Genomic DNA, 12,455 nt, shown 5'->3' with positions numbered 1-12,455 from the left:
TATTACTGTGATGCAAGTGGGATCAATTTTTAATAACTACAACATCAATGTATGATAATGAATAAATACAACTGATTACATTCAAAAATCCTCCTTGTTATAGACACAGACCTGCATGAAACAGATTACTGTTCAACTCATTGCTGTTTTTTGGGTTTTGTTTTTGTTTTTTTTTGCTCTTTGTAGCTTGCACGTTTCTATTGTGCAGTCCTCTCCACATGACTGTGGACAGACTGTGATCAAGTTTGTTAATGATAATGTTGGTTATGTGTAGCTCTTTGCCAGTAGAGTAAATAATCCGCTGTAAATTGCAGTGCAGCCCTGATTAGCAGATGTCTATGGAAGGCTTTGAATACTGATGTGCAGACGGATCATTTTGTTCAGATGTACACAACACTGATCCAGATATTTTTAATGCTAGTCTTGAATATAATTACAGGTGACAAACCTCCACTTGGGCTGACATTATCTTTTAAGAATATGTCTCAAAGTAACCAGTGGTCTAAAGCTATTAAGTAAAAGTTCAAATGAAGTATCAGATATTATCTTAAATTGCCTGTACTCATGGGGACCTCAATAGTGCAGCCATAAAGTGCCCCTGTTTGTTTTTAAGTGTGTGTGCATCTACACGTATCAGAGCATGTCTGTGTTGGGAGAGGTAAAATGATATGCCGTTATGGGTGAAAGCTATTTTTAGGCACTTAGCTAACTGGGAGGTGGAAGAGGTTACAAGGTCTGTACTGTATGAATGTTAATGTATCTTTTTCGTGTGTGTGTCTGTCTGTCTCTGTGATGCATTGCATGTTTTTAGGAGGTTTTCAGTGCTTCTGTATGATGTGAGGGGGGCATGCACACATTTGGCTCTCTGTCTCTCTCTGTGCCCTCGCCTGTTCTTCACAGCACATTAAACAGGATGGCTATAAGCCTCTCATTCAACCAAATAGACACATACCCACACACACACAGTCATTCACCTTGTTTTTGTCTCCAAGAGTACATTGGAGTGAAGCCTAATTGCTTGAGTGATGTCATGGGTTCCTTTGCAAAGACTAAACTCAGCCTGTCTGACAGTTTTGTCAACCCCTTGTTTCTCTTTTTCAAAGTTTTGTTCTCCTTCTCTTTATGCTACATTTTTTTTTCAGTTTAGTGCCATTTCCCAACTTCACAGAGTCCAAGGTTAATGCAAGGAAAAATGTGCATGTCAGATCTGTGTTTACTATATTTCAGTTGTTTTGTGTGTGTTTCTTAGTGTGTGTGTTTGTGTGTGTGTCCTGCCAATGGGCCTCATTAAGCAAGGAAGTTTTTTGAGACCTTCAAGACCTTGCCTTTAGTAAACTTGGTGTCATTATTGGGTATTAATGATGTTGGCCGTAATCACTCTCTGTGTACGTGTGTGTGCACGTGTATTTGTGTGTGTTAGATGGGGAAAAGGCGGTTCACAGGGTTGGAGGTGACCCTGATGGTCCTGTTTGCATTGATGTCTGCAGTGGCCATCACAATCATAGTCCTGTATTTCACAAATGGTAGGTGAAACACTTAAACATACACATGTATGCATGTATAAACTTAACCACACCTAAAATACATGAGCCCTAAACCTTCACCATGTATTTATTTGTGAAACTGTTAAGGCTCGCTAGCGTCTGCAAAAAGGGGAGAAATGTGCCTTCTGGCAATTCCAAAGTTATCTTCTGTAGGCTAGCTAGCCACCAATATATCCTGGAACACTTTGGTTATGTTTAGTGTCAGAACTGTAATAATTATTGCATGTTTCCATCAGTTCAAAGCCAACAGTAATTGATCACATTTTCCAGAAAACTTGGACTGATCATACCTTCTAGCACGGCTACCTAAACTTGTTTTTACTGGAGGCCAGTCTGTGGTTTCAGATTATAGCAATCAATCATCACAAAGACTGCAACAACACATATTGCTACACATTGTGGGTAATCATCAACAGACAACTCATATAATGTAATGGGCAATATGTTAGCCTTTAACTGTTACGTGTGCCACTGTGTTAAGAGATAGTAAAAGGTCAGTCAAGACAAAAAGGACAGTTTACTACAGTTACTGACTTTTCCAAGTTGTCACACAAAGCGACACCAGCTAATGCTTTGTAGCCTTCATACTGATGGATGTTACAATATTGTACGAACAGAGATAACAAAACAGGGGGGTAACTTTGTATCACTTTGAATGTGTCAAACACAAGGGCTTTCCTTAAGAGACTGATTCTATCAGGTTTCTCAGTTAGTGAGGGCTATCAGTTCAATGCTCACATGTGCATAGTTATGAATATACTGCAGACTAATTTATCATAAATTTTCAAGATACTGGGATTGTTTGCCCCCCTCCCATCTGGTAGGAGCCTCTGTTCCCGCACCAGCAGGCACAGGAACAGCTTCTTTCCCAGAGCTGTTACCCTGCTGAACTCTGTCATCCGGCAGCCCTCCCTCCAACTCCCACCACCCTCCCATTGACACTGACACCCCCTCTTACCACCTCGTGGTGGAAATTACTTGCACTACCTGCACCTACCTCAACTGTTTATACCTCATGCCACTTGCACTATTTCCATGTATGTATATTTTTTGGGGATATTATGACTACTTCTGGTTAGATGCTAAACTGCATTTCATTGTCTCTGTGTTGCACTCTGACGATAACAATAAAGTTGAATCTAATCTAATTTGTCTTTGAGATTCTTCAAGTCATCTTCCTGAAGAAGAAGAACCATCTCCCGATGTATTCGTTCCTCAGTGTCCCATCATTCCTCAGAATGAAAGAGTAGACTGTTTCCCTGATGCTGGAGCCTCAATGGTATGAGTCACTATCACCTCCAAGGCCTTGAACAAAATGGGCATTAAGAAGGAGTAAAAGATTCTATAACTACTGTTTTTTTTTTCCTTAGAACTCATACAACTCCATTATTAGTCTTAGTAATGTCACAGTTGAAAGAGTGTTGTTGATGATGATTTTTGCCACCCTTGTTGCAATGATTATCAAAACGATGGAGATGATGATAACAGCATCACCCTCTTATTTGAACAGCAACTATGTGAGCAGCGTGGATGCTGCTGGAACCCAGTGAATGAGGCAAATGTTCCCTGGTGTTTCTTCTCAACTAACCGTGGGTACACAGTGCAATCAGAGACGCGCGCGAATGATAATGGTAAATCCCTTTTCCCCCTCCCTCCAACTCTCTCTGCGCTCAGTGACTGATCAAAATATTTGGCTTTCTATTTAGCTTATTTTCTAATTCTAACTGCACCACGTTCCTTCCATCTGTCTATCTGTTTTCCTCAGATGTTTTTTTTTTTTCACTTATTTTGCCTGAGGCATGGTTTTCTGTGAAATATGACATGGATGGCATATCAGAAAACATGATTGACTTTGCAGCATGCAGGTTTTTCCATTTTCTGCTTGATTTCACTGCCTTATGTGAACTCAGTTATTCACAAAGAAGAAACATTGGACGTTTGAAGTCTGAACTACAACATTTTCACATTGTTCAAATAACATAAAAAATGTATTTGCGGGCTTCTTTTGTGTGACAAAGGTGATTAAATTGAAAAGTGGCAAATGCTTAGACAATAATTTTTCTTGTTATTCAGCAGCAACTTTAACCTATACACACACAAATGTAAGCACTCCCTCTTTTATAAGTTTAACAGTCTTCAAATATTTTTACATGCATTCGACCATGGAATCATTTAAGGCTGCTATGCAAATTACCCACATGTACCTCAGAGGCAACTGAGGACTCTGTGTGCTCTGTAAGCATATTGCACCCTTTGATCACACTGGTAAATGAATAACCTGGGAATACTCATGTGAACAGATTCCTGTCCTACTTCACCTGATGCATGTCATGTGGAGTACTCAATATGAGGACTCTTGCAGTTTGTTTGTATTGTTGCAGTTCATTCATTCATCATTGAAGGACATGTTCATAAACAAAAAAATATGTGATTACCATAGTTAAAAAAAAACAATATCTTAACAATATTTGACTTATCTTTTCTCTTTTCCTGGCATTTGCGTTTTGCTGCAGTCTCCATTTTGTCTCAGCATTAAAACAAAGTTCCCCTCATCCCACCCAAACACATGAGATATCATTGGAAAGGCCAGGATGTCCTCTACAGAGCACAACAGGACTTAGTTGGGTAGCTCAAATAAGTCAAAAGATATCAACCAAAACCAAATGTCAACTACAGAGGACATAAATGAATAGGCTGGGTCTCAGGAGGATATATTTCTTAAAAGAATTTTTTTTTTTTCTGTATTATAACTTCACCTTTCTATTGTCACGTGTTTAATTCTGCAGAAATCAAAGCTCATCTGAGGAGAATGGATTCTCCTTCTTTATTTGGGGGAGAATTACAAGAGCTGTCATTTCACGCGGAAAGGCAGTCAGCGAATCGACTCCGGTTTAAGGTGCACACCGTTGTCTCTCTATTAAACACCTTTTCTTGCTTGCACACAAAATTCAGCGAGAGTCCAGTCAAATTCATTTCAAAAGCAGTATTTAATTAAAGCATGTTTAACACCAATGCTGTACGCAACAAAAGGGGATAAAAATAGTGATACACACAACACACAACTGTGAGATATGAGGCCTCACTCACTTGGCCTGTGTGGTTGTTTCCTCTCCTCAGATCTCTGATGTCTCCAACGAGAGGTTTCAGGTCCCCCATGAACATGTCAGAAGCCTCACAAGTGACTCATCCAGCCCCATCCGTGACATACTACAGATCACGAGCGAACCCTTTGGCCTCGTTGTGCACAGGCAGGGCAGCACCAAAGCCCTGTGAGTACTCACTATGTGTATGATCATTGTGTAGTTGTGTGTGTTGGACTGGAAGGTGGCTGTTTATAAGAACTACAATAACACGTTATACTGCCATGTCGACACACAGCAGATGCACACCATGTGTATTCAACAAAGTAGCATTATGTGCATTCAGAAATAAAGACCGCTTTATACTTACAAGTCTATACCTATACATATAGGTATCAGTACACCTGTAAGCCTCATCTCTTACTTCTTTTTTTACAGTCTTCTCGCAATCACCCTATAGAATTGAGAATTAACAATTGTCAATAGATCAACATTGATTCTTTGTAGCTAATTTGATGCAATTATGTCAGAAATCCACTCTGGTGGTGTGTGTGCTACATAATCTCATTACTATGCATTCATTCTATATGATGACATATAACACCTAACCATTTTATGTTTGCTTCCCGCAGCAACACATAGTTATGTTCTTGTCAATCCAGGCCACTTGGCGAGCCCTCAGTGACATCGCAGTGATCAATTACCTCTCAGAGCTGTGTACCCACACAGCTCACACACTTCCATCTAAGCACCAAAAGGCATTAAACCATTATTAACAGCGATGCGATATAGAATATGGCACTTTGTGACAAACAGGGTTGGCATGGATGCAAAACTCCTAACTTTCATCTCGCGCTGATTATAAGAAAGTAATTCATGCTGTTATTTCATCTTGTCGGGACCACTGGACGCTGCCTCAGTCAAAAATTAACCTCATGTCTCCAGCTTGCTCAAAATGCTGCAGCTAGACGTTTAACTGGCACTGGCACTAGAGATAGCATTACATCTGCATTGGCTACCAGTAAGATTTGGAATTGATATTAAGAATGTATTAATTATGTTTAAGTACAGAAAGGTCTAGTCACTGGCTATACTGCAGACCTTTTAACACTTAATGAGCCGGAACAGCCTTAGATCCTCAGACAAGCCCCTTCAGTCCAGGCTCAAGACTGTGTGACTGTGCTGTCTCCATTAGGACCCGTGTACAAGAACGCTCTGCCTGGGGCTAGCAAAATCAGCTTCATCTTTTAAAGCCCGTTAAAAAACAAGCATTTAAACAGGCGTTTATGTGAATCGGGGGCAGGGTTCAGGGTCAACAAAAGACTAAGTTATGGAATGCTTCGACAAAACTTGTTTGGATTCTCAAGCCCTTGTAGTAAATGATATTACTTCATGGGCTCGGGAACACTTCATAAATCAAATCTCTTTTTATTTACGTTTTACATTGAGTCCCAGCTTTTTGGAATCAGGGTTGTATGTGAAGCACTTTGTATGCAAGTGCTATATATAAAAAAAAATGTTATCATTATTATTTATGTACATTCCACAGCTTTACACACAAGTGGCCTTTTGCACATCACTGTGGTCTGTTGTTGTGAATCAGAGCTGACTGCCATTTGTTGCGCATGACAAATTTTCCTGCAAGGCAAATGTTTATCTTTAATCTTGATGACTCAGATGAGAAGGCCAAGTCAAAGCTTCTCTTTTAAAATACCTGAGATGTCCAGACATGACCAAACATTTAGCAGCAACAATACTTACTTCCTTTCAATGCACTGGAATTCTATGAGTTCAGGGTTCGCCTCTACTGCAGAGACAAATATCTACACTATCTTGAGATTTCACACTGAAATACTTTTTCATTGTGAAATATTCTAAGATAACACAACAACCTCTGTCACCGACTTACAACACTTACTGGTACATAGAGTAGCACTGTTGTCTTTCTCAACAGTGACCTGACCTTCAACCAGAAGCAGTGAGATTGCTCTGAAGATTAGCAGCAAATTACCAGTCATATTGCTTGAACTTTTGATCTCTTAAATGTCTTTATGAGGCCACTTAATGTAATGTGTGTATGGTGTATTTAAGTAATAGGTCAGACTTTGAGTTTGCAAGGGTTATTATCAAAAGCAATATTGCATTCACTGATGAATGTTTTTATAATCATTTAATATGAGCAGTATATGAGCACTAAAAAGTGCATACAGTGATAAAAAGCTTTATCTACTGACTTTGCCTACCATAAAAATTGGTCATCATCAAATGTTCATGGAGGTATCATTTCCAACAATATCCAAAGTTTAATTGATAGATAAGGAGAGCCAGTGATTGCGTGCACATGGAGAATAATCGCTCTGCTCTTTGGCCTGTCTGGCTGGTGTGTGGGCTCTTTTCATAACAAAAGCTATTCAGTATCAATGCATATATATCGCATTTACTTGCACATGTTGTCTTCATACTGCAGCTTTATTTTTACAGATGTGTACAGCTATAGCAGGCTTAGTATTTCAACCAGCAGAATGTCTTCTTTGACATGCTACCCAGAAGGCTTATTAGAGCTTGATGGGATGGTCTGTCTTCTCCCTGTTTTTTCTTTCTACAACTCAACTCCTCCACTCGTCCTTGTCTCACTCCCACTCCCTCATCTTGCTGCATCTCACTCACACTTTCTTTTTTACTTCTTCTCTCACATTTTCTCTCTCACCTGCACTCTCCTTTTTTCCCCACATCAGTCTGTCCTCTCACATCCCAGTGGTGACCCATGTTTTGTTTTTTTTGTCTCCTTTTTTTTTTCTTCACATTCAGGTTTAACACCACAGTGGGTCCACTGGTGTTTGCAAACCAGTTCCTACAGCTGTCTGCTAAGCTTCCATCCCATAATATTTATGGCCTGGGAGAGCATGTGCATAAACATTATCGCCATGACACAAACTGGAAAACCTGGCCCATCTTCACCAGGGATGCCTTCCCTAACGGGGTGAGGAGCACGCACACACACACACACACACACACACACACACACACACACACACACACACAGATGCGGTACGGGGCTGGAAAAAGTCATGAAGGACAAGACACACGTACATACATACACTCATGTGATTACTTACAAAAATGCCACACGTGCATGTATGTGCGTCTGTGTGTAGTTAGAACAACAACATGATTGTGTGCATGACTCTTAATAGTCAGGCTTCAGCTGTCCTAACATGAATGACAATACTTCTAAAACAGAAAATGAGCAATAATACACTAACATTATTCGCCTATAAATATTAATAAGCCTATTATTATCCTAGTTTCATTGATTGATTGCCTGGAAAAATAGACATGACTAAAAGCAAATGGCAGTTAAATCCTGTTGTTTTGTGCATCAAGCCCGTTCATAATTTCAGAAACATTTAATGGACAGATCATACAGTTCCATGATGATTTACAGTAGGCATTTACAGTTAGTTAATAGGGAGCCTGTGAACCCTTTGCTGGATTTGGTTGAACTTTAAATGCCATGCCGTTTATCAGAGGAGAAATCAGCCTTTAGACCAGAAAAACACATTAGTTTCTGAGGAAAATGACGCTCTGAAACGCCAGTGGTACACCCTTCACAACAAAGCATATTGAAATGCTGAGGGGAATTTTAAATATGGAAAACTTTTCTCAACATGCCTAAAACATAGAGCCTTTTTTTTTTTTCAACAAAATCAGCAGACTTACTTTGAAGAAGGAATTATGTCCATATGCAGCATATTATCCATGTGTGAGTGGTACATGGTCTCACACTCACTCACACACAGTGGTATAACATCTTAAACGGCAAGACATGGTAATGGCACTGACGCTTGACTGTGCACGTGGTTTAAGGCATACTTGAGTCTATTCAGAGATAAATACAGTGTATTTGCTTCTATTCATATGTCAGTCTCTATATGTATTTTTCCTTTTTTTGGGGGGTTACTGTGGTACCAAACATATCATATCGTAAGCCTCGAAGGCTTACACTTGACATGTCTACCGAGGGTGTGTGTGTGTGTGTGTGTGTGTGTGTGTGTGTGTGTGTGTGTGTGTGCGCACACGTGTGTTTGAGTGGCATGTTTACATGTGTTCCCAACATGTGTATTCTCTTCCCAAAGGGCTTATAATTGAATACCTTGTAAGCTGATTAAATGTTGAAGTCACCCCCTCAGCTCCAATAAGTCTCCCACATTCCTCCTGCTTCCTCACACCTCTTCCCTTTATGTCCTTTCATCCCTCTGTGTCTTCTCTCCCTGCAGGGCGAGCATAACCTCTATGGACACTACCCCTTTTTCCTCTGTCTGGAAGACGAGAGTGGAAAGTCATTCGGAGTCTTTCTCATGAACAGCAATGCTATGGGTGAAGATAAAGAAAACACACACACGTGCAAAGACAAATGCTGGCACACAGACGCACATGAATACGTGTACAGTACATGTATGCATTCAAAACATTCTGAAAAAAAAAAAAATATCAAGATGGTTCAAGGGCACATGAACCATCAATTATGCCTCATCCTCCTAACACAAATGCATGTACTGCACTGTTGCCTCAATTAAGAAATGGTACTGACAAATCAAAGAGAATACTGCATGCTCTTTTTATTCCATAAAGGAGATGACTGAAAGGAGTGGGAGTGCACGCTGACATGTTCCTCTTGCTCATCATGTCTATGGTCTCCTTATGTAAAAAGCTTTTTTCCACCTCTCATGCATGAGCTTTACTGAAACAGGGATGTTTGTTTAAGTGTGAATCATGAAAAAAGATGAGGGAATGAAAATAGAGGTATTGCTTGTTCATAGTTGTTTAAGGGGGCATTTTAGGGGTATGACCTGTAATACAGAATGGTGTTTTAAGTTTGCAGTGTTTTCATTGCTGGTGTCTCTTTTTCAGAGGTGGTTTTGCAGCCCGCTCCTGCTGTGACCTTCAGGACAATTGGAGGAGTCCTTGACTTCTACATTCTCTTTGGAGACACACCAGAGCAAGTGGTGCACGAGTTCCAAGTGGTGAGGCACAAATGCTGTATATAGCAGTATACGGGGAAGGTTTTCTGGGCAAGTCTGTGGTGCAGAAGTGGTTCGTGAGTTGCCTTGGCAGAGTAATTGCATTAACAGTGTGTCCAATTGTGTTGTCCAGCTCGTTGGCATGCCCGTCATTCCTCCCTACTGGTCCCTGGGTTTCCAGCTTTCTCGGTGGGACTATGGCAGCCTGGCTGAGGTCAAGGAAACAGTGGAGAGGAACCGTGCTGTGGACCTCCCCTATGTAAGATTAAGGATCCCTGCAGTCTGTGAATTTTTATTCATATTCTTGTGACAAAAATGTGAAATCACTGTTTTTGCAAATTTCACAAATGTATCACCATCCATGACATATAGTGGATCTCAGGTGCATAAATGTCCTCACATGTTTGGCACCTCCACACTCAATATATCAGGCTCTAGGTTGTAAAGCTCAAGCAGCAAAATCATGGTCACATTTTGTGTGCACAGGGTTATTATCACAATAAAAATTGACAATAAACTCATATCAGACGAGGTGTAAGGTGGGGCTGCACGTTTTCTGCTCTACTCATACGGCTCTGACGCTGTGACAAACAGGACTAGCAGCAACAACAACCTGCCCAAGTATCAGAGGCTTGAGATCACTATCAATCGTCTATAGTCTGGGAAATGAAAGCATGCAATGTGGCTTTCTTGGTACTGGTCTGCTTTGTGTATTTTAGACTTTGGTTTTCTTTAAGCAAGAAATGCAAACTGGGGATAAAACAAAAGCAGGTGTTTGAAATTGACATCAGATGCCAAATAGTGAGAGACATTTTAAGGAGGTTGCAGGATTCTCCTCTTATGACAAAATATTTATTTCAAATATCAGTTGTCTGAAACTATGTTGTGACCATGCATAATATGTGCTGCTACTACTGTATGGCTTTTGGCGGGGGGGGGCGTATCAATACTTCACCTTGTGCACCCCTTGTTAAATCTGAACCACTCATGCACTACTGCTCCAAAGGCAAAAGCCTACCAAAACCACTACACAATCTGTGTAGTGGACGCGTGTGTGTGCGCAAGACGTGATGTGAGGGTTGAGGCAGGAGCTGGACGGACAGTCAGAGTGATAGCGATGGCCTTTAGCTTGGATGGGGTAATCCAGCTTTCTGTCAAATAATGGAGAGTCTGCTGGGCTCTATAGGTTCAATCCCAGGACAACTATTTTTCAAGCATCACTGAATGTTAACGCTGATCAAAGATCAATCGACCGAGTTCCTTGCATTATCTCATTCATCCTGATGTGAATGTTAAAACTACTCCAGCACCTCTTCCCTTCTGAGACACTTGATAAATACCAGTTCTGGTTGACATTTTCTGGGGAATGCCTCGCTGCTTATCTTGGTCTGGGCCTGCGACTAGTAACCATAAGAAATCCCTTTCACAGAGAGCACTGATGTTTGACGTACTTTCTGTTCCTTAATTATGAATGTAAACTGTGAATCCTAATCTTTACATGTCCCCCATAAAACACTTCAGATGAAGCTCAGCAATGGCTGCACCAATCAAAGATGTGGTTTGAATTTGTCTTATTTTAAGATCAAACAAATAAATTTCTAACCCATCTCAATATTTCACTCTGATAATCTTTAATCTCTTTCCTATTCAAAGAATTTGGATGCAGCTGCTTCCTCTCCTGCTGTACTCAGGGACATATTTGATAACCATTAGATAGACCACAGAGGGCATTATCACATTCTCCCTAATATGTCTGGAGCTGATTACCATTAGAGGAAGGATCTGGCAGAGCCTTCCAAACCATCTGCTCTATCGATATGAAGTAGATTTTGGCAGACAACAGACAGACAGAGAGCGAGCAGAAAGTCACACCCTGACAAAAAAAACAAAGAATGTGTTAACATTCACATTGTCCTTCCAAGGTTTAGCAGCATATTAGGCAAGTTGTTTGTTCTCGCATCAGGTCTCCAAAAGTCCAGCAAAGGCGGGTCAACAAGTTGGTTGTTGGTTGTTTTGGGGTTTTTTTTGTGTGTTTTTTTTTTTGGGGGGGGGGGGGGGGGGGGGGGGGGGTTGGTGTATGTGTGTGTGTGTGTGTTTTTTTTTTTCAGCAAGACTCACAGTGCAAATGCTTAACAGTGTGTTTACTAGCCATGCTGAGATGGGAATATACTGTGTTAGGATGCATCATGAAGTCACTGAATTTTGAGTATCTGTGCTTTTATCAGAATCAGAATCAGAATCAGAATCAGAATCAGCATTCCTTTATTGATCCCCAAGGGGAAATTGTTTTTTGTACAGTGCTCCACACAAAACAGAATTACAGATTAGAATAAAAAAGAGAGAAAGAACAAGAAGGAATAAATATATATATAAGGGCAATATTAAGAAAAAGAATATTAATACTAAAGATATATGTAAATAAGAAATATACAACACAAATTAAGAAATACACACAAAATATGCAACACAACGAAATGTACAGTAATAAAAATAAGTAATATACTGAGTATATTGGATGTGCAAAAAAATGTGCAAAATGGAATCAGATGTGCAAAGTGAAATTGTAAAATATACAACAGAACAGACCAGACAGTGACAGTGAAGTCCAAGGGCCATTCAGAGGGAGGAGTTGTACAGGTTAATGGCCACAGGCAGGAATGATTTCCTGTATCGTTCAGTCCTCAGTTTTGGTGGTATTAGTCTCTTACTGAACGTTATGCACAGAGGAAGTATGAGTTCAGTCAGTTTCAATGTATTGCATTCATTGTAAGATGCAAACACTGTATGATTGTTAAGCTAAGTCAGCATCT

The 12,455-nt window shown here is 40.2% G+C and overlaps 1 protein-coding gene across 1 annotated transcript in view; it reads left to right on the top strand.

Moving 5' to 3' along the window:
* Nucleotides 1-1,420: 1,420 nt before the first annotated feature.
* si (sucrase-isomaltase) overlaps nt 1,421-12,455 on the top strand; it is a 62,546-nt gene continuing 51,511 nt past the window's right edge. The window contains exons 1-9 of the mRNA XM_070970687.1: nt 1,421-1,523; nt 2,735-2,823; nt 3,055-3,175; nt 4,331-4,440; nt 4,662-4,813; nt 7,433-7,604; nt 8,902-9,001; nt 9,536-9,648; nt 9,779-9,904. Coding sequence (XP_070826788.1) covers nt 1,421-1,523; nt 2,735-2,823; nt 3,055-3,175; nt 4,331-4,440; nt 4,662-4,813; nt 7,433-7,604; nt 8,902-9,001; nt 9,536-9,648; nt 9,779-9,904 — 1,086 coding nt within the window. The remainder of the gene's footprint in view (nt 1,524-2,734; nt 2,824-3,054; nt 3,176-4,330; nt 4,441-4,661; nt 4,814-7,432; nt 7,605-8,901; nt 9,002-9,535; nt 9,649-9,778; nt 9,905-12,455) is intronic.

This window comes from Chaetodon trifascialis, chromosome 9 (genome assembly GCF_039877785.1).
Source record: "Chaetodon trifascialis isolate fChaTrf1 chromosome 9, fChaTrf1.hap1, whole genome shotgun sequence".
Taxonomy (NCBI): Eukaryota; Metazoa; Chordata; class Actinopteri; order Chaetodontiformes; family Chaetodontidae; genus Chaetodon; species Chaetodon trifascialis.
The sequence above is the reverse complement of the archived record's forward strand: the minus strand, read 5'-3'. Positions and strand labels throughout refer to the sequence as shown.